The 27,663-nt window shown below is 36.8% G+C and overlaps 4 protein-coding genes across 4 annotated transcripts; 1 reads left to right on the forward strand and 3 right to left on the reverse strand.

Moving 5' to 3' along the window:
- Positions 1-174: 174 nt before the first annotated feature.
- Positions 175-6,122, forward strand: LOC111799177 (CBL-interacting serine/threonine-protein kinase 8). Its single transcript, XM_023682600.1, has 14 exons — positions 175-620; positions 1,566-1,628; positions 1,750-1,821; positions 1,934-2,041; positions 2,140-2,214; positions 2,311-2,364; positions 2,476-2,601; positions 3,299-3,388; positions 4,204-4,326; positions 4,611-4,730; positions 5,062-5,178; positions 5,498-5,554; positions 5,639-5,713; positions 5,817-6,122. Exons 1-14 carry the CDS (start codon positions 462-464, stop codon positions 5,916-5,918), a joined length of 1,341 nt encoding a protein of 446 aa, XP_023538368.1. The 5' UTR covers positions 175-461; the 3' UTR covers positions 5,919-6,122.
- A 39-nt stretch (positions 6,123-6,161) lies between these two features.
- LOC111799172 (pentatricopeptide repeat-containing protein At4g21065-like) lies at positions 6,162-8,970 on the reverse strand. The gene is made up of 2 exons (XM_023682592.1): positions 8,722-8,970; positions 6,162-8,472 (listed from the first exon to the last, which is right to left on the reverse strand). Exons 1-2 carry the CDS (start codon positions 8,815-8,817, stop codon positions 6,274-6,276), a joined length of 2,295 nt encoding a protein of 764 aa, XP_023538360.1. The 5' UTR covers positions 8,818-8,970; the 3' UTR covers positions 6,162-6,273.
- Positions 8,971-9,687: 717 nt separating this feature from the next.
- LOC111799174 (serine hydroxymethyltransferase 2, mitochondrial-like) lies at positions 9,688-14,769 on the reverse strand. Its single transcript, XM_023682595.1, has 15 exons — positions 14,408-14,769; positions 14,268-14,315; positions 13,766-13,852; positions 13,562-13,683; positions 13,396-13,472; positions 12,727-12,851; positions 12,419-12,511; positions 12,228-12,320; positions 11,929-12,126; positions 11,202-11,306; positions 11,049-11,114; positions 10,881-10,958; positions 10,378-10,489; positions 10,164-10,277; positions 9,688-10,033 (listed from the first exon to the last, which is right to left on the reverse strand). Exons 1-15 carry the CDS (start codon positions 14,492-14,494, stop codon positions 9,885-9,887), a joined length of 1,554 nt encoding a protein of 517 aa, XP_023538363.1. The 5' UTR covers positions 14,495-14,769; the 3' UTR covers positions 9,688-9,884.
- Positions 14,770-19,960: 5,191 nt separating this feature from the next.
- On the reverse strand, positions 19,961-26,973 carry LOC111799175 (serine hydroxymethyltransferase 2, mitochondrial-like). The gene is made up of 15 exons (XM_023682596.1): positions 26,142-26,973; positions 26,002-26,049; positions 24,490-24,576; positions 24,276-24,397; positions 24,110-24,186; positions 23,600-23,724; positions 22,905-22,997; positions 22,715-22,807; positions 22,223-22,420; positions 21,808-21,912; positions 21,420-21,563; positions 21,029-21,140; positions 20,573-20,686; positions 20,325-20,486; positions 19,961-20,196 (listed from the first exon to the last, which is right to left on the reverse strand). Exons 1-14 carry the CDS (start codon positions 26,220-26,222, stop codon positions 20,344-20,346), a joined length of 1,542 nt encoding a protein of 513 aa, XP_023538364.1. The 5' UTR covers positions 26,223-26,973; the 3' UTR covers positions 19,961-20,196; positions 20,325-20,343.
- Between the last annotated feature and the right edge of the window lie 690 nt (positions 26,974-27,663).

Below are 27,663 nucleotides of genomic sequence, written 5' to 3' on the forward strand. Positions count from 1 at the left end.
AAAAAAAAAAAAAAAAAAAAAAAAAAGAAGTTCCTTTCTTGTCGTAAATTCCTGGAATCCAGGAAAAAAGAAATTTCCTTCGATTAAAAATTATATATATATATATTTGTTTTTGTGTTGAATTAAAATTAAATTTCTCACAAATTTATATTTAATGTTAAAAAAGTCATATATTTCAGCAGGCAGCTTTGAAGTTACAGTTTCACATCTTCATAGACTGCTTTAGAAGAGTAAAATAAAGAATCGAATTCCTTTCTCCAACAAGAGCTAAAGAAGAAATCAATTCACCAACCTCCACAATTTCGTTTCGTTCTATGCATTTTTCACGTTTGCGAGCGGTAGATCTTCTTTGAAAGGGCTTTGATTAGCGAAGCTTTTGTGTAAAGCACAGTGCGAATGCTGAGATCGAGTTATAGAGATTAGAATCTTTGCCGCCGGAGCGGAGGAGATCAACGGCGGAGATGGTGGTTAGAAAAGTCGGCAAATACGAGGTCGGGAGGACGATTGGGGAAGGTACGTTTGCGAAGGTGAAGTTCGCTCAGAATACTGAGACTGGCGGGAGTGTTGCTATGAAAGTTCTCGATCGGAGCACCATAATCAAGCACAAGATGGTTGAACAGGTCTGTATCTTCTCTCTAATCTTTGTGCGGAGAAATGGAAATTTGTTCATTCTTAAACTTAGAAGAGAACTGGAGTGAAATAGGGAGAATTCGCCTCCGTAATTTGCTTTATATGACTGCATCATTTCTGCGCCGCAAAATGTTTTCAATTCCGTCGCTCTCTGAGCTACCGCAGCTATCAATTCAAGCTGAGATAATGAAATTAAGCGTGTATAGAGTTAAAATGTTTCAGAGTTAGCTATCAAAACGATATTGGCTGTGATTAATTACATGCTTCAATGATATCGATTATCTGATATCACGCTCCGGCTATGTACTTTTATCCTCTTTGTAAATTAGATTGTATTTAGTATCATAGTGAATGTAAATAGCAATGATTGAGCTCAAGGATTCGGATGGGCTTCATCTGTAATCATCCTCGGGCTTCTCTAACAACAGTGAATTGAGCCGTGAAAACCTTGTTTATCCCTCACGCAGCCGCTTTCAATCACTATGTTGAAGAAGAGGAAAAATAACGTACTGATGTCTTGATCTTCGAATGAAGGGAAATGACTTGCTACTTTGTACTGTTGAATAAAGCTGGAAACATTATCGGACGGGGAATCTTCCTGTTCTTGATGTGAACTCTATCTGTCTGTAGCTTTTGTACCTTTATTTTGAATAGTGCTAATAACTGGTCAGTGACGAAGTGGTCGTAAGAACGAATTCATACACGGACACCATCTTTGAAAAACAATGCAACATTCTTTAGATGAATCCTTGATTGAGCTAGACATGTTTATTTCATAAGCTTCTAACTTTTAATGTTTCAAGTTGTCCTACTAATGTTCTTCATACTTCTCTTTTGCAAGCTACATTCTTAGTCTTTCGTCTTAATCTTTTTCGATATTTGATCATGTAAAATTTCAAGCGCTTCTTCCTATAACTGTTATTAATATTCTGCAGATAAAGAAGGAGATTTCTATCATGAAGCTTGTGAGGCACCCTTATGTTGTTCGTCTTCATGAGGCATGGAATAAATTTCTGAAGTATCTATTCTCAATTATTATTCTGCCTCTTCTCTAGACATTGGGTTTGAACGTCCTTTTTCTTGTTTAACACTGGCTACACAATCTATTTTGGTTTTTAGGTTCTTGCAAGCCGTACGAAGATTTATATAATCTTGGAGTACATTACTGGTGGTGAATTGTTCGACAAAATAGTGAGTAATTCAAATAAAGAAGCCTTATTTAAGGAAGAAGAGCCATTTGAAAATTTGAAACTATTAATTATTTTGTATTTCTATAGTTCATGATGTAATCCATATTCTGCAGGTTCATCATGGACGCCTTAGTGAAGCTGAATCTAGGAGATATTTCCAACAGCTAATCGATGGTGTAGATTATTGCCACAGCAAGGGAGTATATCACAGAGATTTAAAGGTATAACTATTTCAATTGGCCGAGATCTTGGAGAAAATATTCTTTCTGAGAATTGGAAAAGGAATCTCATCATTTTCTTTTTTTTTTCATTCAAGCAGCCTGAAAATCTGCTACTTGACTCCCTAGGTAATTTAAAGATCTCAGATTTTGGCCTGAGTGCATTGCCCGAACAAGTAAGACATATTTTAATGGTTCTTAGTTACCCAGAAATAGGCTTCTCATGTAATTTTTAAATACTACAACTGATAGTTGATTGTATTTGCTGACAGGGAGTTAGCCTACTCCGTACGACATGCGGTACTCCAAACTATGTAGCACCAGAGGTAATATGTTGGTATCTAAAAGCTTGTTAAATCAAAATTTACACAAATTGGTGATTACATTTATAAGCTTGCATTTTGGTTTGATTCTCAACCATTTTATTTCTCATGTAGGTGCTCAATCACAAGGGTTATGATGGGGCTATGGCAGATGTTTGGTCCTGTGGGGTAATTCTTTATGTGTTGATGGCAGGATATCTTCCATTTGATGAGCTTGATCTCACCACGTTATATAGTAAGGCATGAACATTTTGTCATATTATCCTTAATCTACTTCACCTTTTTATGCTGCATTTTCTATTGAAACATTGAGACGTTATCAACATCTATCTTGGGAGTAAATTGCAATCAACGCTAGGGCATGATGAGTGATTTCTTGTGGAAAAAAAAAAAAAAAAAGTTCCCACTATGTAGATCAACCCGTGAAAGCACTTAAACTATACAACAATCTATTTGTCATCTATTTTGGTCGGACAATATTTGCTAGCGGTGTGTTTGGGCTGTTACAAATGGTATCAGAGCCAGACACCAGGCGGTGTACTAGCGAGGATGTTGGGCTCGAAGGGGTAGATTGGAGGTTCCACATTGATTGGAGAGGGAAATGAGTGCCAGCAAGGACGCTGGGTCCCGAAGGGGATGGATTGTAAGGTCCTCCATCGGTTGAAGAGGGGAACGAAGCATTCTTTATAATTCTTTATAAGGGTGTGAAAATCTCTTCGTTTTAAAAACCTTGAGGGAAAGCCCGAAAGGGAAAACCCAAAGAAGACAATATCTGCTAGCAGTGGGCTTGAACGGTTACAATTTTTGTTGGATTTAAATCAGGATGCGAGGGCCTCTCGTATGTTCTTTATTTTTAATCGATCTAAATTCTTGTGAATTTCTCTACAATCAACATGCATGTCAATGCTCGACTAACACTGTCATTTGCCTTCTGCAGATTGAGAGAGCCGAATTTTCATGTCCATCTTGGTTTCCTGTGGGGGCAAAAGCCTTGATCCATAGAATATTTGACCCCAATCCTTCAACTGTAAGTATGGATTGCCTGACATGACGTCCTCTATGCATAAGCACTCGAACATTCTCTATGACTTCAATTTTCTGTTATGTTATGAAAAAAAGAAATAGTTCATGGTTTCTGCTGTGCATTTCGGCTACTTAATTAAAAAATGTCTACAAAAATTACCAAGAGAGCTCAATGTTCTTTGTGACATTGCGTTTGAGGCAATAGATGTAGCAAACATTATGATTATTAGTTATATTAATGGGCTTGCGAATTTCAGCACTGCAGCATTATTATATCATATTATTAACAAATCAATTAGTAATCTCGAATAGCGCTATTTTCTTTAATAGCTCACCGAATCACGTTTTTAGTGTTGTTGCCTCTCTATATTGTTTTCTTGTCGTTAGTCTTATGAACTTGAGATCCCACATCGGTTGGAGAGGGGAACGAAACATTCCTTGGAAACCTCTCCTTAATGGACGCGTTTTAAAACCTTGAGGGGAAGCCCAGAAGGGGAAGCCCAAAGAGGACAAGATCGGCTAGCGGTGGGCTTGGATTGGTACAAATGGTATTAGAGTCAGACATTGGCTGGTGTGCCAGCAAAGACGCTGGGCTCCCAATGGGATGGATTGTGAGATCCCACATCGGTTGCAGAGGGGAATAAAACATTCCTGGTAAACCTCTCCACGCGTTTTAAAACCTTGAGGGGAAGTCCTAAAGGGAAAACCCAAAGAGGACAATATTTGCTAGCGGTGAGCTTGGGCTGGTACATGAACTGATAGCAGGCACACTATTCGAGTATTTGTACTGTCTGATAAGTTCTGTTTTCTTCTGTGTAGCGTATTACCATTGAGCAGATCAGAGAGGACGAGTGGTTCATGAAAAATTATGTTTCGGTCAAACATTTCGAAGATGAAGATGTAAATCTGGATGACGTAAATGCTGTCTTCGATGATCCTGAGGTCGGTAAGGATTTGGGGTACTATATTGGCATCTATGTGAACTAGGATTTTGGGTATTGTCAAGTTTGAAGATTAGCTAACAATTCTGTCCTATTTTGGTGACCTTTCACCTGTGCCATAGCCATAACTTTAGTTCCTAAGCCATGAAGTACTAGCAATTCGATAATAAAAATGATGAGTTTGATTTAACAATTCAATCATATTTTATTGAATTTGAGATCGATTTCTACTGTTGCTGTAGTTATTATCAACATGTTTTCCTGACTCACAAAATTTGTACAAAGGAACAAAGGACCGAAGAAGAACGTGGTAACGAGGACATGAGCCCGCTCGCCCTTAATGCATTTGATTTAATAATTCTATCTCAAGGCTTAAACCTCGGAACGATGTTCGACCGTGGCCAGGTATGGTTGGGTGTTTTACTAGACGTCTTACTTTCATGTAAAATATGTAGCCAAATATGGTCAATTTACCTCCTATGTTAAAGAGCCTCACTTGTCAACACGGTTATAACTCATTGATAATTGACATATTCTTCCTTCTCAGAGATCGGAGGTTCGAATAGCTTGTTACAAATTGTTAACTTGTACTCCGACTCAACATTAAGCATATATGTCCTTTATCTCTGATTGACTATATCATGCTCGGATCATTTTACATCATGTTGGTATAAGAAAGTTCGGTATGCATATCTTTCTCGAGAATTGAAGGTTGAGTTTCTTTGGATTATGGTAGGATACTATGAAGTACCCGACACGCTTCGTCTGCCAAAAGCCCGCAAAGGTTTTATTATCAACTATGGAAGTTGTAGCTCAATCAATGGGTTTCAAGACACACATTCGTAATTACAAGGTAATCCTTTTGAAGTGAATCCTTTGTTGAGGATGGTTGGGAGGGAGTCCCACGTTGGCTAATTTAGGGAATGATCATAGGGTTATAAGTAGGGAATACATCTTCATTGGTATGAGACCTTTTCGGGAAGCCGAAACAAAGTCGTGAGAGCTTACGCTTAAGGTAGACTATATCATACCATTGTGGAGAGTCGTAATTCCTAACATCCTTATCATTCTATCTGGCTATCCACACTATTCTATGTACACGGATTACACTAGGAATAAGGCAGGCCCCTCCGGTGTTCTAATCTCTTAACTAAGCTTCTGGTGAATCTCAGATGAGAGTAGAAGGCCCATCAGCAAGCAAGACTTCTTATTTCTCAGTTATTATGGAAGTATGTTTCTCGTTTTTTCGCACAAAAACTTCTACCGTTACCATATTCTGTTCTTCGACTTTGATCTGAAACATTTTCCTGTAGATTTTCGAAGTCGCTCCCACGTTCTTTATGGTGGACATTCAAAAAGCAGCTGGGGAAACCAGCGAGTACCTCAAGGTATGTCATAATAGATTCTTTACATTGCCTTCGGTTGTCGAATGTCAATCAACTTATACGCGTCTTATCTTATATATTGAAACTTCGTCGTCGAATGTCGCAGTTCTACAAGAGCTTTTATAGCAATCTTGAAGACATCATCTGGAAACCTTCAATCGACACCAGCAAACCAAGAACCGCCAAGAACAAGACTAAAAAACGCTGATTTCGTGTGCATCAAGGCTGGAAACAGCATTATCTAACCAGAGGAAGACCCAAAACAGTATGATGTTAAGATATGTTTACGGTCTTTAATTACTTATACCTTGCTGCTCTTTGAGCCAGAAGAGAACAGATCCTAGGAAATTTGTATGAGTATTTGTATATACCATCATCTAGATTTATTAAATTCTCTTTCCAAATTAGCTGACCTACCCCTTCTCATCTATACAAAGAAGGAACAATGGTGTTGCCATTAAATTGTCTTGAAATCAGCCTCATACGAATATTTCGACAGCTCAATGTCGCTAGGTTTGTACAAAATTTAAGTTCGTGTCTCACTCTGTTCTTCACCAAGGACGTTACAGAAGATCTCCGAAACCTCTACAAGAACAGTATCCATTCGAAAACTTGTGAAGCTGCTTCCTATCTCGGATGACGATTTCCCTTCCTGTCAATAATGAAATGAATCGGATAAAATTATGGCAATCCCTACACATGGTGATGCTCTTGACAACCCGAATCAGGGTAGCTGTTGGCAAGTTTAACAAACCAAAAGCAACAGCTAACTTTTCGCTGTGATAAATGCTGGAGGAGAGCGCCGTTTCCTCGCCTTTCTCCTCTTCGGTTAGCTCCATATATTGAACTGGCTCGTAACCAAGAGGTTTTACTTCGTCGAGTAAAGTCTCCAACAGCTTGTACATCTCTGCTGTTTGATAGTGTGATTTGTCATTGGGTTTAAATGAATAAACTTTTTCTTTGATGCTAATCCAGCTCCAGTCCTTCAACTTTCCAAGCTTTTCTTCTGTCATTAATTTCCTCACTTTGGAAACATCCTTCCATCTCCCTGCAGAGATGTACATATTTAGCAGAGAGACGTAGGTCTCAGTGTCTTTCGGCCTGAGTTTGAGTAACTGCTCGGCAGCGTAAAACCCCAATTCGGGGTTCCCGTGACTTCGACATCCTGCAATTATCATGGACCATATAACTTCATTAGGCTCAAAGTTCATCTTCTTGACTACATCAAAAGCTTCTTCCACCAGACCCAACCTCATATACATGTCAATCATGCATGCAAAATGGTCCATTACAGGCTCAATCTTGTACTGCTTCTGCATTACTTCAAAGTAATACAGTGCTTCATCCACCAAACCACCATGGCTACAAGCTGATAGAACACCCACAAAAGTGATCTTGTTTGGTTCAACTCCAGCCAGTCTCATATCTTCGAAGACCCGAAGTGCTTGCTGAGACAAACCGTGTTGTGCGAGTCCCGTAATCATCGAAGTCCATGATATCAAAGTTCTTGAAGGCATCTCCAAGAAAGCTTTACTCGCCTTATCAATACTTCCACATTTGTTATACATACTAACCAATGCAGTTCCCACAACAACATCTGCCAAAACACCACTCTTAATGATCTGAGCATGAACTTGTTCCCCTTGTTCTAACGCTACTAGTCTACTACAAACACTTAAAACACTGGAGAAAGTGAACAGATCAGGTTTGATACCCGAGTGATATAATCTCTGAAACATATTAAGTGCTGTGGATCCACTCTTGTGAGCTGCAAGATCATCTTCAGCAGCATCCATCATTTTTGCATGCCCTGCAATCATTGAATTCCATGTAATCAAATTGAGGGTCTCCATACCTTCGAACAATTTCTGAGCCTCAATAAGCCATCCACATTTCAGGTATAAGTACATGACAGAACTGTTTATAGGTATGCTTGAACCATAACCAAGCTTAATGCTTAGTGAATGAATCTGTGCTCCTAGACTCCACGTTTGCATCACACAGCAAGTGCTCAAGACACTGGCGAAAGTATACTCGTTCGGTTCCACGCCTTCCGAGAGCATCTCGGTAAAGAAACTTAAACTCCGAGTTGCTTGACCATTATCACCACAGGCAGATACAACTGAAGTCCATGAAATGACATTCTTTTCCTTAATTTTCTGGAAGGCCCTGATAGCGAGTTCCAAGCACCCAAATTTAGAATAGAAGCTTGAAAGAGAGTTGCCAATACTAGTATCAAAATCTAAGTGATACTTGATGATATATGCATGAACTTGCTTCCCCAATTCGATAGATTGCAAGGAAGAACAAGCATTCAACACTATTCCGAGTGTAAAATTTGTAGGATAAGCTCCAGCCTGCAACATTTCGATGAATACTTTAAGAGCAACCAGAGGCTGCGAATTCTGAACATAACCAGTCACTAGAGTAGTCCAGGCAACGACATTTCTTCGAGGCAAATTATCAAACACTTTGCGAGCATGTTCCATGACTCCACATTTCGCATAAACATTAACAAGATTGGTCATTACAAATAGGTCTTCATGAGTTCCAGTTTTTACGATATGACCATGGATAATTTCCGCTTCTGCTGCTAATTTTCTGTCTATGCATTCTTGCAACAACGGAACATAGTAAGAAGTTTTGACCGTCGTACCTTCTTTCAAGAGAGACAGCGCTTCACGGAAGTCTACAAACTTCGGCTCCGCATCAACATTCAGTTGGATTAGCGACTGATTTTTCTGATTCGGCACGCTAGCACTCTGCAGTATATCATCCAATCAAAAAATCGACAGATCGAGAAAACGAAGCAGGCTAAATTCACATTCCATACGTTTAGTTACGAACAAATTAATAATCCAACACTCAGAATCCACAGTTTCACACTCCAACTCAACTGATCTATCTCACAATCCAAGAACAGAAGTCCGTAAGATCAATTCGAGTATTTTCAAAAGAATTTTTCATTTCAAGTCAATCATGAGTCCACCGAAAGCAAGCAAAAAGAGTACCTTATCCTTGAGGAGAAGGCTGGTAGAATGTCGCTTTCTTACGTCGGAATCGAGGTTGAGAGGAGCAGTGAAGGTAACAGAAGGCAAGGAAGCCATGGAAGGAAGAAGGAGAAGGAATTACATAACAATGGCGGGGTGTTTATCCTTTCCCCATCCAATCTAATCCGCACACCATGAATTGTGGAGGGAACGGCCTCTTTGCTACTTCGCTTTACGGGCGTTCCAACTTTTCGCTGCCACGCCCACTCCGGTTCACCGTTGCGGTTAAATTTTGTTTTTATAGAAGATTAAAATAATTGTGTGCATTTAAAAATTTAAAAATATTTAATAAATTAATTAAATTTATATCCTTATCATTTCAAAACTTAATTTTTAATTATTATTATTATTATTTTTTTTTTTTGTTTAATACACTCCATGAATTTCTTTTAATGAATTTCTTTTATTTTATGGCTAATAGAATATCGAATCTGTGAGGACATTGAATTCGGATTCTCAGTCCCGATCTAAACCCTAGCATAGGTCGTTACAAATTGTATCATACTGATACCTCTCCCAATAAGATGTGGCTCTGAGATGAACCAAGATAAAAACTAGTGGGTATGTGACATTTGAGTCCAAGGAGAGTAACGTGACCATGTTGCAGGGGATATAAAGGAAAGCCGGAGCCATCAGGTGTCGAATTTGGATTCCGAATCATGAACATGGGTCATTACATTTACGCTCCAATTAATATTGATTTCTACCTTTTGGCCATTTATTTTATTTATTAGTATACAATCGTAGAAAATAATTCATTACACTCCTTGCAATCGGCCCGTAATGCCTCCCTCCAAAAACGGGTGGAATGCTCTCAAAATCCATTCACTTGTATACTGTAGTTCGATTGAGTTCAGATTGTTCACTCTTTTTAATTTGGCACCAAAAAGGTAATATCGAGATTTTGGTTACGAAATCTTTTAAGATCAGTGTACAGTCGAGATTTTATATTGGAAATTCGAAAAATACTGTTCACAAGAGACATTTATTTATGCATGTAAGCGGTTTAGCAACTAATCAACAACACAAATTTATAATGACTTTTCAAGCACTGAGTTTTAACGAACAACTGCCATTTATTAGCATACTGTCTAACCCGACTCGGCTGCCAATAAAACTGTTCTTCAGTCTCTATATTTCATTGTCTCTTTCTCAAAACCTACCGTTGGAAATTGCTTGGAAAACTCCTCAACCTCACGTCGGAGTTTTGAAATTTCAGATTGGAATTCTTTATTTGATTGCACGGTTGCCTTGAAATCCTTCAACTTAGCACCTGCATTCACGATTGAGTATGTCAAAGGATTCTAAAAGATAGAGAGCCAACAAATGGGCGATAATGTGAGACGAGAGAGTTCAATATATTTTAATGCAGATCGGATGATTGTTACGATCGAAAATCCGACCTTTAGGCTCAGCAGCCTTAATCTTCAAGGCTAACTTCAAAGCTTCATCAAAGAATTCAGCTACTTTCACAAAATCTGCTTCGAGGAAGCCTCTGGAAGTAAGAGCAGGGGTTCCTATATACACAAAATTTATAGTATTATGATAGTCTATACTCTTATTCAGTATCGAATATGTTATATTACATGACATGACATATGAACTCGAAAGTCATACCCATACGAATGCCACTCGGAGAAATGGCAGACACGTCCCCTGGAACTGTGTTCTTGTTGGCTGCAATATGCACCCAATCCAAAACCTTTTCCACTCTCGAGCCATCAATACCCTGAATAGGTTGAAAATAGATTAAATTACAAATTTAGTCCCCAAACTTTTAAATTTGTCTCTTTGGTCTTTAAACTTGTATGATAAATCCTTTGAATCATAAGTCATGAATTTTAAAAAGTATCTAATCCGTCCTTCAACTTTTAGTTTTGTGATCAATAAGTCATTGAATTTTCAGTAATAAATAATAGATCCTTAACTCATTCGTCAATTTTTTTTTAATCTAAAAGCATCGGTTAAAATTTTAAAGTTTTAAATGCTTTATTAGAATGACTTGCTAACACTTGAAAAGTTATTCCAAATAGAATTTTACTATTAGTTAAACCGTCGATAAGACTTACGTAGATGAGAAGTATAATAGTAATAACGAAGAACAAGAAGTCACCCTTTACCTTATTTTTCAAATTCACGAGGAGTAAATGATTATCAGTTCCACCAGATACAAGTTCATAGCCCTTCTCAATCAAACACTGCATAAACAATGAATTTGACACAGTAAACTACACTGATTTAAGCAAAGAATTCAAAGCAGTGAGAAAAACATGCACTAGTCTGTATACCTGAGCAAATCTTGAAGAATTATTGAGAACCTGTTGTTGGTAGGCTTTGTATTCCGGAGTTGTGGCCTATTGCAATATGGTAAATAAGAGAAATAACATGAATGAAAACAATTTAATTCTGTTACCGAGGATGTTTTGAATTAAATAAACAACCTGCTTTAGCGCAATCGCCAGACCAGCAATTTTATGGTTGTGTGGGGAACCTTGAAAACCAGGGAAGACTGCGCCATTGATTTTGTCTTCATAGTCATAGAGCACCTTGTTCAGGATTATTGAAGGATTATTGGGAGTGAGTCCTCATATTGGTTAATTTAGTGAAAGATCATGAGTTTATAAGTGAGAAATACTATCTCCATTGATATGAGGCCTTTTGAGGAATCTCAAAGCAAAGCCACGAGGGCTTATGCTCAAAGTGGACAATATCATACCATTGTAGAAAGTCGTGATTCCTAACATGATATCAGAGTCATGCCCTAAACTTAGCCATGTCAATAGATTCCTCATTGAACAAAGAATTGTGAGCCTCGAAGGTGTAGTCAAAAGTGACTAAAGTGTCGAACAAATGATGTACTTTGTTCGCTCGTTCGCTCCAGAGAAAGGAGTTGAGCCTCAATTAAGGGGAGGATTGTTGAGGATTATTGGGAGTGAGTCCCACGTTGGTTAATTTAGTGGAAGATCATGGGTTTATAAGTGAGGAATACTATCTCCATTGGTATGAGGCCTTTTGGAGAAGTCCAAAACAAAGCCATGAGATCGAAGATGTAGTCAAAAGTGACTATAAAGTGTCGAACAAAGGGTGTACTTTGTTCGAGGCTCAAGAATATTAGACAACAAATAAAGTTCGGTTATTTTTTTAGCTACATTTTTACGTCTCACTTACTTCCTCTCCTTTTTTGTTGATCTCTTTAACGCCCTTTCGATAGAAAATCAAAGCCCCTCGCGGTCCACCTAAGGACTTATTTGTGGTCGTTGTCACAATATCAGCATATTCAAAAGGAGATGGAATAACGTCTGCTGCAACTAAACCAGCAAGGTGTGCCATATCAGCCATCATGATTGCCTTATATTTGTCACAGATCTGTCACGACGAAATCAAATGTTATGCTACAAATGTAAAAGTAAAACCCTGGTGGAGATATTCCAAAATGTAATTCATAGCCAAGCAAAGGAAGAAGAAACCTTTCGAATTCGTGCATAATCATAGAGACGAGCGTAGGCAGTTGCACCAGCAACAATGAGTTTTGGTCGAAACAAAGATGCACTTCTCTCCATCTGCATATAAGTTTTGATTATTTGGATTGCAGTTTCAAGAAAAATCAATAGGATATCAGTATACAATTCATTCAAACGGTACAGAAGCATTTGCTAACCCCATCATAGTCAATGTAACCAGTTCTCTCATCCAACCTATATGGCATTGTCTCGAAGAACATTGAAACAAGAGAAACTTTCTTGGTAGCAGTCTGCAAAAGTTCGAAGAAACATATACAAATATGAAATCACTTACAAGCTCATGTTCTCGATGATAGTTCGGTTTCTTACGAAGAAAATCTAAAAGGAAACGTTCATAATTTTTAAGATCGTAGTAACTCAGTTTAAACTTTGCCTACTTTTCCCGAACAAATTTGTAACTAAACCAAAAACTAACATGTACTACATTTGAAAATTAAGGACCTACCTGATAACCGTGCGAAAGGTGTCCACCATGTGGTAAATCAAGAGACATTATCCTCTCGTGAGGTTTTAATAATGCACTGTATGTCAGAAAGTTAGCTATAGATCCAGTGAAAGTCTGCACGTTAACTACAAACAAAAGAACATGTTCAGTTAATCAACTTCATGTTGAGAAAATTCTGAAACTATTTGCAAATGTGCAGCTGAATCACAAGAAACTCGGGGAAATTCTAGCATAACTTGTTGAGGATTATTAGGAGTGAGTCCCACATTCGTTAATTTAGTGGAAGATCATGGGTTTATAAGTGAGGAATACTATCTCCATTGGTACGAGGCATTTTGGGCTCACTCCTACGTTCGTTAATTTAGTGGAAGATCATGGGTTTATAAGTGAGGAATACTATCTCTATTGGTACGAGGCATTTTGGGCTCACTCCCACGTTCGTTAATTTAGTGAAAGATCATGGGTTTATAAGTGAGGAATATTATCTCCATTGGTACGCGGCATTTTGGGGAAGCCCAAAGTAAAGTCATGAGAGCTCATGCTTAAAGTGAACAATATCATACCATTAGGGAGATCCGTGATTCCTAACATAACTTAGGAGATAAAGATACCCATTACGCTCACTACTAAGAAAAGATCATAATAATAAGATATGAACAATTATGATACCTCCCCATTTTGCAGGGTCCAAACGGAACGCTTCAAACACACGTTTCTTGCACAAGTTCTCGATGATATCAGCGTACCTAAATCCATTTTAAGTTTATAATTAATTCAAACAGGAATCGAACAAAGGAAATTGTAGTGTAGAATTGAGATAGATTGATTGACAGACTCAGTTCCTCCATAGTATCTGGCACCCGGATATCCTTCACTATATGAATTGGTCAATATCGAACCAACTGCTTCCATTACTGCTCTTGGGCAGAAATTCTCGGAAGGTATAAGCTCAAGACCCTTCAAATTAAAAAACGACTTGAAGCTAAGCTCAACTCAACTCAATCGAGCATTTCAATTAAAAAAAAAAGAAAAAAAAAACCTGGAATTGACGAGCTTTCTCAAGCTCAATGATGTCTGCCACATCGGGAGCAATGACCTCCATGGGGGAGTTCAGCTGCTTAATCCACTGCAAAAGTAAAAGAAAAAAAAAATATATATAAATTAGATTTATAATAAAAAAATACTAACTTTTAATGGTACCAAACATTTTGCCAAGCTCAAATCAAACCCGTCAGAGCTTATACCAGACAATATCATACTATTGTGGAGAGCCGTGTTCCTCTAACTTAAATCATGCCAATACAAAGGACTCCAAAAGAGGAGTCAAAGCCTCGATAAAGGAGAGGCTTACTTTATTCGAGGGGAGGTGTTGGTTTATTTTTAAATTTTGATTTTTATCAAATAAAAAAAAAACACACATTGAAAAATTGAAAATATTTATCTGTGATATTTATAATTAATTAAATTAATATCAACAATTTTGACATAAAATAAATATAATTTTTTTTTAAAAAAGAAAATCATAGAAATGGAGTGCTCACCGTAGCTCGAGCTTCCCTTTCCTCCGCCGTGGACCTGCAAACAGACGACTGCGGACAAAGAAAACCGACGGAAAATTTGGGCATCAAAACAGAAAAATCATAGATATTATGAATTAGCGGCGAGGAGAGAGAAAAACAACCATGTGACGGAGGAGGAACCGCCCATTCACCGGAGCAACGTTGGGTTTTGTAACGCCGACGGCGACTTTTCTCAGAAACATTGCCATTGGTTTCCGCCGGCGATTGCCTCCACCGATATGAAAAATGTTTTAAAAAATATAAACTGTATTTTTTTTCTTTTACTATAATGTTAACTAATTCATTCCATATATAGGGATCATGGGAGATATTAGAAAGCATTTTTAATGGATAGATTTGAGATGTTTTTTTTTTCTTTTCTAGTCCTCCTATTCCTTTTAAATTACCTTTGATTCCCAAAAATTTAGAACATTTCGTTAAATTCAATACTTTTGTCATTAAAAAAAAAACATAAAAAATTAATGGATTTAATATTATTTTAATTAAAAGATAGAAATTTGATTAAAATATATTTTAATATTCGAGAGTCAGTTGCTAATTTTTAATAAAATTCTCTAATAAAGTTTCCTAACGGTTTTATATTTTAAATGGGTCAAAATATTGAAAGGTAAATTTGGAATAAATTTGAATATGATAAATATATAAATAAATAAATTTAAAGTTTTAATGTTTGATTCATGTATTTACCTTTAGAGTTCTTTTTAGTTGTTTGGGGATATGTTGAAGATTGTTGGAAGGGAGTCTCACATTCACTAATTTAGGGAATGATCATGAGTTTATAGGTAAGGAATACATCTCCCTAAACCTTTTGGGAAGCCCAAAGCAAAATCACGAGAACTTATGCTCAAAGTGGACAATATCATACCATTGTGAAGGGTCGTTATTCCTAACAGGGTCCGACTCAAACTCATGGCCAAAAAGTCTAATGTAAATTTCAACCCAAATTATTGCTTCCTTCTTAGTTTCCTGGCTTAATATTTACGCGTGTATATGTGTGTACGTGTTGTGTATATTATATTGTTTATATATGTGTGTTAACAACACTTCATTTGAAGTCAAAGAGGTCAAAAAAAAAAAAAAAAAAAAAAAAAAAAAAAAAAAAAAAAAAAAAANTCAGGGTCTAGAAGAATATTAATAGATAGGTTTGAGAAATTTTATTTGTCCTCCCATTTAAATTTAAATTTAAATTTATTTGATTCTGAAGCTTTTAAATATTCTGTTCATGTTCTAAGTTTGTCAAATGTTTTTTTTCCACATTCATTGTAACAATTTTTTTATTTTCTTTTCTAGAAAAAGAGTTTTATGATTGTGACATTTTGTTTTAATGGTAGAAGACATTGATAAAGAATATTGGTGGCAAAGGAAAAAATTTAACCTCTTTTTGGCTCTAAGTTTCCAGAACAAAGCAAAAGTAAATACAAGAAGACTTACTTTGGTTTAGATAGGATCTCTTAAATCTCCGGTTCGTCCACGCCATCATCTCGATCACATTATGTCTCGTCTATTAAGAAAGAAAAATAAAAATACTTTGGTAAGTAATTAATTTAATCAGTTGCTAACTTGTTTAAATAAATTCTATTAATTATTTTTTACGTATATTAGAAGTGTTATTTGTAATTGATTATTTATAGATTTTTGGTCTAGATCCGGTCCAACCATTATATTGTCTTTTAGGCTCATTTACTAAGGTCTCTCTATCAGTGTTGATGTATTCTAGCTAAGCTTAAACTTTATTTGTTGGCTTTGATTATGCTTACTACAAATTTCGGATTCATACCTAAGACTCGTTCTCGGTCAAATACGACCTATGTACTAAAATCTTCGGCGGCCTAAAATAGCACGAAGATCAAGAATACTCATTGTTCCTAACTTAACACTCAAGGCGTCTACTAGAAGTTCTGTAGGGATTAATAGACTAAGAATACTCATACATATCTCATATCATAACAAGCTCAAGTTCCCACGTGCCCCCAACACGCTGTTTCATGTGCCCCAACTTTGGGCACTCGCACCTCGCGCGCCTCTTGGCTCACGTCTTCTTCTTCCCCGAGAGCTTCCTGCACATTTTTCAGATCTTTTTTATTATTTCCTCTATGTCCTTTTCATGATAACTTGAGTTAAGATGGTTGAGGATTGTTGAGGACGGTTGGAAGTGAGTCCCACGTTGGCTAATTTAGGAAATGATCGTACGTTTACTAGTAAAGGAATAAATCTCCATTAATACGAGGCTTTTTAGGGAAGCCCAAAGCAAAACCATAAGAACTTAAGTTCAAAATGGACTGGTACAGGTGCGGTGATCCTCATTTGGGTTTCTTCTACAACATTTTAGATCACAAATCCATTAAGCCCCAAATTTTTCTTCACCGGACGTGGCCTTGGTTATTCCGTAATCATCAAAGTCAATTATATCAAAGTTCTAGAAGGCATCTCCAAGTAAGTTTTACTTGCCTCATCAATACTTCCACATTTGCTATACATACTAACCAATGCAGTTCCCACAAGAACATCTCCCGAAACACCCCTCTTAATGATCAGAGCATGAATTTGTACCCCTTGTTCTAAGGTTACTAGTCTACAATAAACACTTCAAACACTGGAGAAAGTGAACAGAGAGGTTTCATACCCGAGCGATATAATTTCTGGAGCATATTAAGTGCTATGGATCCACTCTTATGAGCTGCAAGATCATCAGCAGCAACATCCATCATTTTTGCATGACCTGCAATCATCGCATTCCATGTAATCAAAATGAGGGTTTCCATACCTTCGAACAGTTTCTGAGCTTCAATATGCTATCCACATTTCAGGTATAAATACATAGAATTTTTTTTTATAGGTATGCTCGAATCATAATCTAAGCTCAATGCTTAGTGAGTGATGTTGGATGAAAGTCCTACGTGGGCTAATTTCTAATTAAGGAATACTCTCTCTATTGAGATGAGACATTTTGGGGAAGTCAAAAGCAAAGTCACGAGAGCTTATGCTCAAAGTGGAAAATATTATATCATTGTAGAGAGTCGCGTTCATCTAACAAGTGAATTTGTGCTCGTAGATCAAAGTTAGCATCAGGCAACAAGTAATCAAGGCCCTTGTGAGAGTATATTCATTCGGTTCTACACCTTCTGAGAGCATCTCGACAAAAAAAAACTTGGGACTCCAAACTGCTTGACCTGAAGTCCATGAAATGACGTTCTTTTCCTTAATTATATGGAAGGCCCTTACAGCAAATTCCAAGCACCCGAATTTAGAATAGAAGCTAGAAAGAGAGTTGCCAATACTAGTACCAAATCTATGTGATATTTGATGATATATGCATGGACTTGTTCAGAATTGTTCGAAAGGAAGTCCCACCTCCGCTAATTAAGAGGATGAACATGGGTTTATGAGTAAGGAATACATCTTCATTGGTATGAGGCCATTTGAGAGTTTATGCTAAGAGTGGACAATATCATACTACTATGGAGAGTCATGGTTCCTAATCTGATTATCAAAGTCATGTTCTTAACTTAGTCATGCCAATAACATCCTCAAATGTCCAACAAAGAAGTTGTGAGCCTTGAAGGTGTAGTAAAAAAGTAACTAAAGTGTCAAATAAAAGGTGTACTTTGTTAAAGGGCTCCAGAGAAATGAGTCGAGCCTCAATTAAGGGAGGCTATTTGAGGGCATCATAGGCCTCAGGGAAGCTCTATGGTATATTTTGTTCGGGGGGAGGATTGTTGAGGATTGTGGGTGGGAAGTCTCACATCGACTATTATGGATTTATAAGTAAGAAATACTTCTCCACTAGTATGAGACTTTTTGGGGAAATCAAAAGTAAAACCATGAGAGTTTATGTCTAAAGTGGATAATATCATATCATTGTGGAGAGTCGTGGTTCCTAACAGAACTTGCTTCCTCAATTCGATAGATTGCAAGGAAGAACAAGAATTCAACACTATTCGGAGGGTAAAATTTGTAGGATAAGCTCCAGTCTGCAACATTTCGATGAATACTTTAAGGGCAGGCAGAGGCTGCGAATTCTGAACATAACCAGTCACTAGAGTAGTCCATGCAACCGCATTTCTTCTAGGAAAATTATCAAACACCTAGCGAGCATGTTCCATGACTCCACATTTCACATTTCACACTAACAAAAAAACGTCATTACAAATAGGTCTTCATATGTCCCAGTTTTACCGATATGTCCATGGATAATTTCCTTTTCTGCAGCTAAATCGCTGTCTATGGCTATGCATTATTGCAACAAAGGAATATAGTAAGAAGTTTTGACCGTCGTACCTTCTTTCAACAGAGACAGAGCTTCACGCAAGTTTACAATCTTCGGCTCCGCATCAACATTCAGTTGGATTAGCGACTAATACGACACGCTGGCACTCTATACTATATCATAGAATCAACAAATCGACAGATCAAGAAAACGAAGCAGGCTAAATTCACATTCCATACGCTTAGTTACGAACAAATTAAGTATCCAACACTCAGAATCCACAGTTTCACACTCCAACTCAACTGATCGATCTCGCAAACCAAGAACAGAAGTCCGTAAAATCAATTCGAGGATTTTCAAAAAAGAAAAAATCATGACTCCACCGAAAGCAAGCAAAAAGAGTACCTTATCGTTGAGGAAAAGCTGGTAGAATGTCGCTTTCTTAAGCCGGAATCGAGGTTGAGAGGAGCAGTGAAGGTAACAGAAGGCAAGGAAGCCATGGAAGGAAGAAGGAGAAGGAATTACATAATAATGGCGGGAACCCATGAATTGTGGAGGGAAAAACGTCTTTGTTTCTTCGCTTTACCGTCACCGTACTTTCACTTCCAACTTTCCATTCTTTTCTTTTCTTTTTATTTTTTTTCAAATAAATTTGAAGTTTAAAAAATTATTAAATATTTCTTATAAAACTTGAAAAGTTTAGAGAAATTAATTTTGTAATTTAACCCATGAATTATATATATATATATACATATTTGTTAAATTATAGGGGACTAACTTTAATTAATTTTCAATTATTTCTTTAAATTTTGAAAAGTTTTTACTTAAAAATATCCTTCCAATTTTAATTTTTTTAAAAATATATTTTCAAATTAATTAAATAATGAAATTATCCATGTCTGGTGGAGAGTTCAAGTTTGTTGGATTGGTAACCCAACTCAACCCAACCCAACCCAACCCAACCCAACCCAACCCTCTATTGTTTCAAACTGAGAAGAGATAAGAGGGAAGAGAAAGTTCAAGTTTGTTGGATTGGTAACCGAACTCAACCCAACCCAACCCAACCCTCTATTGTTTCAAACTGAGAAGAGATAAGAAGGGAAGAGAAAAAACTACGGCCAACAGAACAAGTTCAATGAAAAGCACAGAGCATAAAAGTTCGATGGAAATAGAACAAAAGGTTGAGTGGAGAGACAATCGACACGACGTCGAGTGAAGAAATGGGAGCAGAGAAGAGAGTCTGACAGAGAAATAAAGAAGCGACCAACGAGCTAGATCGACGTCGGAGATGAGGACATCAACGGACACCGTGAGAGATGAGCACAATGAGATGGATGAAGAGAGAGAGAGAAAGTCAATTACAATAATTAATCCATATTGCATGTGTGCCGCCTGATAGGGTCATACAGGATCGGTGGGCTGGTATCAGAATCTACCAGAATATAGATGCTCTTCCATTTTCTTTATTAATATATAATCATAGAAAATAATTCTATCTCAAATATTATTTTGGTTATACAATGTTTTTAAGATCAACAGCGTAAAAAGACGACTTGTAATGAACATTTATTTAGGAAGCTTCAAAGGAAAAAAGACACATCAATTCAGTGGAAACGTACAGATCTATGGGGGTCAGTGGGCATCATTTTGAAAGGATATTTGCCACCTTAACAATGAAGATATCTGCAAAACATGCCCAAAACTAAAAATCAGACGGTCTAACGGTATTGTGAAGCAATTTAAAAATGACTTTTCAAACGCTTATAAAAGGGGTTTTTAACATTCGACGAGTTAGGGAGAGATGTTCTAACCCGACTCCGTTATTCCGTCTCAATATTTCATTGTCTCTTTATCACAACCTATTGTTGGAAACTGCATGGCAAACTCCTCAACCTCACGTCGTAGCTTTGAAATTTCAGATTGAAATTCTTTATTTGATTTCATGGTTGTCTCGAAATTCTTAAACTTAGCGCCTGTGTTTATAATATTTGAAAACCGAGATTGAGTATGTCAAAGGATTCTAAAAGATAGTAGTTCGATATTATGTTAGAGAACCAACCTTTAGGTTCAGCGGCCTTAATTTTCAAGGCCAACTTCACACCTTCATCAAAAAATTCAGCTATTTGAGCAAAATCCGCTTCGAGTAAGCCTCTCGAAGTCAAAGCAGGAGTTCCTATATACACAAATTTAGATATTAGACCGGTTAGGAATCACGGATCTCCACAGTGGTACGATCTTGTCCACTTTGAGCATAATCTCTCATGGTTTTGCTTTGGGCTTTCCCAAAAGGCCTCGTACCAATGGAAATACTATTCCTTGCTTATAAACCCATGATCATTCCCTAAATTAGCCAATGTGGGACTCCATCCCAACAGTCCTCCCATCGAACAAAGTACACTATAGAGCCTCTCTTAAGGTCTATAGAGCCCTCGAACAAGACCAACCATCAGAGCATGAACCCACAAACAAAGAATAGAGGTAGCCGTACTAGAAAATTTTAAAAACAAGGCCATACCCAAACGGATGCCACCAGGAATCACGGCAGATACGTCCCCTGGAACTGTGTTCTTGTTAGCTGCAATACGAACCCATTCCAAAACCTTCTCAACTCTTGACCCATCAATACCCTGCCAAGTCAAGTCAATGACAACATTTATATCATAAGTTCGAAAATACGTCAAATTACAAGTTTAGTTCTCAAACTTTAAATTGTGTTTATTTGGTTATTGAACTTCAAAAAACGTTCGATAAATCCTCGAGCAAGACCTTGAAAATAACTCGGGATGATTGTTAGCTTCAGAATGATTTTTCAGCACTTGAAAAGTCATTTCAAATCGACCTTTAATTTGTCATTACTACATAAACAAAAATATCTAGACGAGAATGAGCAGGAAGTCACCCTTTACCTTATTTTTCAAATCTATAAGGACTAAATGATTATCAGTTCCACCAGATACAAGCTCATACCCCTTCTCAATCAAACACTGAGCAAGTTTTGAAGAATTCCTGAGAACCTGCTGTTGGTAGGCTTTGTATTCCGGAGTCATTGCCTATTGCAACATGGTAAAGAAGAGAAATAAAGCGAATGAAAACAATAGCTAAATCTAGCATTCAGAAACGGAAATAAAATTGGGATCGAAAGTATGTTGGCAACTAATACCTATCAATAAGGAAAATATAAACTAATTAAATACTGAAAATAAAATAAAATATACTATAAATCAAATCATAAAGGAAAGAATATTAAGATATAATATTTAAGATATATTCCATAACTAATATATAAGTCTCGACCTGTTTTAGTGAAATCGCCAGACCGGCTAGTTTTTGGTTGTGTGAGGCACCTTGAACACCAGGAAAGACAGCGTTATTGATTTTGTCTTCATAGTCATAGAGCACCTGTTGTAGATTGTAATGAAAATATTAGACAACAAATAACTTTCCCTTGGAACTTATATTTACATCCTAAGAAGCACGAAAGAAGCCGTAGTTGTTAAGAATTATTGGGAGTGAATTCCACATTAGTTAATTTAATGGAAGATCACGAGTTTATAAGTGAGGAATACTATCTCCATTGGTATGAGGCCTTTTGGGGAAGCTCAAAACAAAGCCATGAGAGGTTATGCTCAAAGTGGACAATATGATACCATTGTGGTGGAGACTCGTGATTCTTAACAGTAGTAACATGCTCTTTTAAGATCTCACTTACTTCCTCTCCTTTTTTGTTGATCTCTTTAACGCCCTTTCGGAAGAAAATCAGAGCTCCTCGTGGTCCACGTAAGGATTTATTTGTGGTTGTTGTCACAATATCAGCATACTCAAAAGGAGATGGAATAACGTCTGCTGCAACTAAACCAGCAAGATGTGCCATGTCTGCCATCATGATTGCCTTATGTTCGTCACAGATCTATCACAATATTCAACCAAATGTTATGTTCCAAGTTTAAAAGTAAAACCCAGATGGGGATGTTGAGGTTTATTGGGAGTGAGTGTCCCACATTGGTCCAATTCCGTGGAAGATCATGGGTTTATAAGGGAGGAATACTAACTCCATTGGTATGAGGCCTTTTGGGGAAGCCCAAAGCAAAGCCATGAGAGCTTAGGCTTAAAGTGGACAATATCATATCATTGTGGAGAGTCGTGATTCCTAACAGGGGATATTGTATATTGTAATCTATAGGCATGTAGAGGAAGAAGAAACCTTTCGAATTCGTGCATAATCAAACAGACGAGCATAGGCACTTGCACCAGCAACAATGAGTTTTGGTCGAAACAAAGATGCACTTCTCTCCATCTGCGTATGAGTTTTGATTATTTGGATTGCAGTTTCAAGAAAAATCAACGGAATATCAATATACAATTCGTTCAATAGTACAGAAGCATTTCCTGACCCCATCATAGTCAATGTAACCAGTTTTCTCATCCAACCTATAATGCATTGTCTCGAAGAATAATGAAACAGCAGAAACTTTCTTGGTAGCCGTCTGCAAAAGTTCAAAGAAACATATATAAATACACACGTTTCAAAAGTTCACATGACCATATGAAATCACCCAAAGCAGCTAGTGATTAAATTATAAAGTTAATCCTTTTGGTTTGGAGAGAGCTAGATATATAGAATTTCATCCATATGGTTTGATACAACTTCATAAATAGTCTCTACTATTAGCCGTCGCTAACAAATTCATGTTCTCAATGAAAAGAGAACCGTAACGGCCCAGGCCCACCGCTAGCAGATATTGTCCTCTTTGGGCTTTCTCTTTCGGGCTTCCCCTCAAGGTTTTTAAAAACGTTTTTTTAGAGTTACACAACGGAACTGGTGCTCATCCAGATACTATCCTCTTTGAGTTTTCCCTTCTAGGCTTCCCCTCAAGGTTTTTGGACTTTCCCTTATAGGCTTCCCCATTACGCGTTTACTAGGGAGAGGTTTCCACACCCTTATAAAGGTGTTTTGTTCTCCTCCTCAAACGACGTGGGACATCACAAGAACTATAGGTCAAAATTCTATCTTTTAACATCATTGGGATTAAATCAAATTTGTGCTTTAACCAAAAACTAATACGTATTAGATTTGAAAATTAAGCACCTGATAACCATGAGAAAGGTGTCCACCATGTGGTAAATCAAGAGACAGTATCCTCTCATGAGGTTTTAATAATCCAGTATATGTCTGAAAGTTAGCTATGGATCCAGTGAGAGTCTGCACGTTAACTAAAAACAATAGAGCATGCTCAGTTAGTCAACTTCATACTAGTTCTGAAAATGTTCGCAAATATACAGCTGAATCACAAGAAACTCGAGAAAAGAAAATACGTAAATAGACAGAATTTGAAACAAAATTTGATCATAACCATTGGTGACCCAGATCCACCGCTAGCAGATATTGTCCTCTTTGGGCTTTCCCTTTCGGGCTTCCCCTCAAAGCTTTAAAACGCGTCTGCTAGGGGAAGCTAGGGAAAGGTTTCCACACCCTTAATAACGGTGGTTTGTTCTCCTCCCCAACCAATGTGGGACATCACACAACAACACTTGTTAAGCTTGCTCTCGATTGTTAGTACTAAAATGAATAAGATAATGATGATGATGATAATGATACCTCCCCATTTCGCAGGGTCCAAACGAAAAACTTGTAGAGCACGTTCCATGCACCAGTTTTCAATGATGTCCACATACCTAAATCCATTTGGGGTTTATCATTAGTTAAAACAGGAATACAATAAAGGAAATTGTAGCGTGGAATTGAGATAGAATGATTGACAGACTCAGTTCCTCCACTGTATCTGGCACCGGGATATCCATCACTAGATGAATTGGTCATAATCGAACCAATTGCTTCCATCACTGCTCTTGAGCAGAAATTCTCTGACGCTATAACTTCAAGACCCTTCACATTTATAAATGAATTGCACAAGAATTAACCACGAACCTAGCTCAAATCAATTCAATGGAGCATTAAAAAAGAAAAAGAAAAAAAACCTTGAATTGACGAGCTTTCTCAAGCTCAATGATGTCTACCACCTCCGGAGCAACGACCTCCATGGGGTCGTTCAGCTGCTTAACCCACTGAAACCAAAATTAATTAACCGTTAGGAATCACGAGTCTCTACAATGGTATGATATTATCCACTTTGAACATAAGCTCTCATGGCTTTGCTTTCGGCTTCCCCAAAAGGCCTCATACCAATGGAGAGAGTATTATTTGTTTATAAACCCATGATCATTCCCTTAATTAGCCGATGTGGGACTTTCATCATCCAACACCTCCCCTCGAACAAAGCACGTCTCCCCTTAATCGAGGCTCGACTCCTTTGGAGTCTTAGTCACTTTTTACTGCCTTCGAAGAGGCTTGACTCCTTTTTCTTTTGGAGTCATTTGTTCGACATTTGAGGATTTACCAATCTATTGTCACGACTAAGTTTAGGGCATGGCTCTAATACCATGTTAGACGAACACGACTCTCCACAATGGTATGAGGCTTTTGGGGGAAGCCCAAAGCAAAGCCGTGAGAGCTTATGCTCAAAGTGGACAATATCATACCATTGTAGAGTCGTATTCGTCTAACAACTTAATTCTTTTATGGTTAAAAATATATTATGATGGGCATTCATTTATTTCGCACTTAATATCTTTATTTATTCTAAATTAACATATCAGAACGCTATTTTACATGTAACTTATTGTATTTGTATCATCTTTAGCTAACATGAAACTATGAAAAAAATGTTTTCTTATAACGTATATAATTAATTTTGTTATACTAATTATTTACCATTAAAAGCTTTTAATAATTTATTATATTCATTTATTTGAAGGTAGTTATTAAGATAGATGGCTAAATAAATTAAAAATAGCTAAAATTATGACATATGATTCATAATATATTTTTTAATGAAGAAAATAAAATCTAGGTGGATAAAATTGTTTTAATAATTTGACTTAATAATAATAAACTAACTAATCATAATTAATTATCTATAAATAATTAATACGTAATTATAAAAATTAAATCGAAATATTATTTATTTATATAAAATTTTGATACGCTAAACGTCTTTTTAAAAATAAAAATATAATTATTTATAATAATTAATACATCAAATAAAAAATTGATTTAAACATCTAATAGTTACCTTCTATTTTCAAAAAATAAAAAATCAATAATTCTGTTTTTAAAAAAATAGAAAACATAAAAATAAAAATAAAATAAAATAACTTTTAAATAACATGATAGTGATATCAAAGGGTGCTGCATGTCCCCCATCATGGGTTCGTTTTCACAATTTTCCGCTTAAATAATATACTTTTTTTCAAGAAATAAATGAAATTATATTACACACAAAATAAACACAATTTCAAAATATTTTTAACTAAAAAAATATAAATATTTTTACGAGTCATATTTATAATTGAATAATTTAATATTAATAATTTTGGGATTAAATAAATGTATTTAAAAAATAATAATAATAATAGAAATGGAATGCTCACAGTAGCTCGAGCCTCCCTTTCCTCCGCCGTGGACCCGTACCGAGAAGACTGCGACCATAGAAAACCGATGGAAAATTTAGACATCAAGAAAGAAAAATCATAGAAATTATGAACTGGCGGCGAGGAGAGAGAAAAACAACCATGTGACGGAGGAGGAACCGCCCATTCGCCGGAGCAACATTGAGTTTCGTAGCACCGACGGCGACTCTTCTTAGAAACATTGCCTTTGGTTTCCGCCGGTGATTGTCTTCTCCGATATGGATTTTTTTTTTTCTTTTACTACAATATTAACTAATTTGTACCATATATACATGTATATATATATATAGGGATTATGAAGAGGATAAACTCGTTTATTATTATTATTATTATTATTATTATTATTATTTTGTTTAAGATAATAATTAAAAAAAGAATTTTAATGGATAGATTTGAGCAATTTTATTCTAGCCCTCCTATTACTTTAAAATTACAATTGATTCCCAAAAGTTTTAAAAGGTTTAAAGTTTTGTCTTTGTATGTGATTAAGTTCTATATTTTTGTGATTTAAAAAAGTAGACTTTAACTTCATGGTAAAGTTTATTTGATTAAAAAAGTATTATTTTGACCTATTTTAGAAAGCATCTCAAAACTTTTGGGGGAAATATATTAAATAATCAAAAGTAAAGATTCCCCACATTTATTCCCTCCTTCCAAAAGTAGTACTTACTTTTGTTTCATCCTAGAGCTTTCTGTCAAAGTTTTATAACGTGTATGCTAGGGAGAAATTTTCATACTTGAATGTTTTTGTCATGACCCGACTTTCGAGGCTTTCCCTATTTGTAACGGCCCAGATCTACCCCTAGCAGATATTGTCCTCCTTGGATTTCCCCTCAACGGTTAGAAGGGTTTCCAGACCCTTATAAATGGTGGTTTGTTCTCCTCTCCAAACGATGTGGGACATCACAATCCACCCCCCTTCGGGGTCCAGCGTCTTCGTTGGCACTCTTTCCTTCCTCCAATCGATGTGGGACCGCCTCCAAATCCACCCCCTTTGGGGCCCAATGTCCTTACTGGCACACCGCCTCGTGTCTACCCCCCTTTGAGGAACAACGAGAAGGCTGGCACATCGTTCGATGTCTGGCTCTGATACCATTTGTAACGGCCTAGATCCACCGCTAGCAAATATTGTCCTTTTTGGGCTTCCCCTCAAAGGCTTTAAAAAGCGTCTGCTAGCGGAAGGTTTCCACACCCTTATAAATGGTGGTTTGTTCTCCTCTCCAACCAATGTGAGACATCACAGTTCTGTTGCTCTCCCAACTAATGTAGGATTTCATAATAAGTAAACTCCCTAAAATCATAAAATCTATAACCACAAGCCGTTAAATTTTTTTCAAAGGATAGTAAACTAAACAAAAGTATGATGTTAGATTAACTTACCATAATGCTCATTAGTGGTGATTTAACATAGAATTAGAGCGAGCCAATTTACCTATCATATTAAAGAGTCTCACTTACTAACCTGAAATCATAACTCATCATTAACTATATATATAGTCATTTATCTCTGACTATATCATGCTTCGATCATTTTAAAATATGTTGGTATAAGAAAGTTTAGCATGCGTACCTCGTCAAGAATTGAAGGTTCGAGCAAGCCAATTTACCTATCATATTAAAGAG

Source organism: Cucurbita pepo, chromosome LG07 (assembly GCF_002806865.2).
Source record: "Cucurbita pepo subsp. pepo cultivar mu-cu-16 chromosome LG07, ASM280686v2, whole genome shotgun sequence".
In the NCBI taxonomy this organism is placed as follows: Eukaryota; Viridiplantae; Streptophyta; class Magnoliopsida; order Cucurbitales; family Cucurbitaceae; genus Cucurbita; species Cucurbita pepo.

Coding starts and splice junctions, on each gene's coding strand:
- LOC111799177 (XM_023682600.1), top strand. CDS start 462: ATGGTGGTTAGAAAAGTCGGCAAATACGAGGTCGGGAGGACGATTGGG. Junction 1,629..1,749: donor ATGTTGTTCGTCTTCATGAG/GCATGGAATAAA, acceptor TTTGGTTTTTAG/GTTCTTGCAAGCCGTACGAA. Junction 3,389..4,203: donor TTGACCCCAATCCTTCAACT/GTAAGTATGGAT, acceptor TCTTCTGTGTAG/CGTATTACCATTGAGCAGAT.
- LOC111799172 (XM_023682592.1), bottom strand. CDS start 8,817: ATGGCTTCCTTGCCTTCTGTTACCTTCACTGCTCCTCTCAACCTCGAT. Junction 8,473..8,721: donor GCCTTCTCCTCAAGGATAAG/GTACTCTTTTTG, acceptor GATATACTGCAG/AGTGCTAGCGTGCCGAATCA.
- LOC111799174 (XM_023682595.1), bottom strand. CDS start 14,494: ATGGCAATGTTTCTGAGAAAAGTCGCCGTCGGCGTTACAAAACCCAAC. Junction 12,852..13,395: donor GGACCCTGCAAAATGGGGAG/GTATCATAATTG, acceptor TTTTGTTTGTAG/TTAACGTGCAGACTTTCACT. Junction 10,959..11,048: donor ATTCTTCAAGATTTGCTCAG/GTATACAGACTA, acceptor TTGTTTATGCAG/TGTTTGATTGAGAAGGGCTA.
- LOC111799175 (XM_023682596.1), bottom strand. CDS start 26,222: ATGTTTCTAAGAAGAGTCGCCGTCGGTGCTACGAAACTCAATGTTGCT. Junction 24,187..24,275: donor AGATACAGTGGAGGAACTGA/GTCTGTCAATCA, acceptor AAATGGATTTAG/GTATGTGGACATCATTGAAA. Junction 20,687..21,028: donor TCCTGGTGGCATCCGTTTGG/GTATGGCCTTGT, acceptor TTGTGTATATAG/GAACTCCTGCTTTGACTTCG.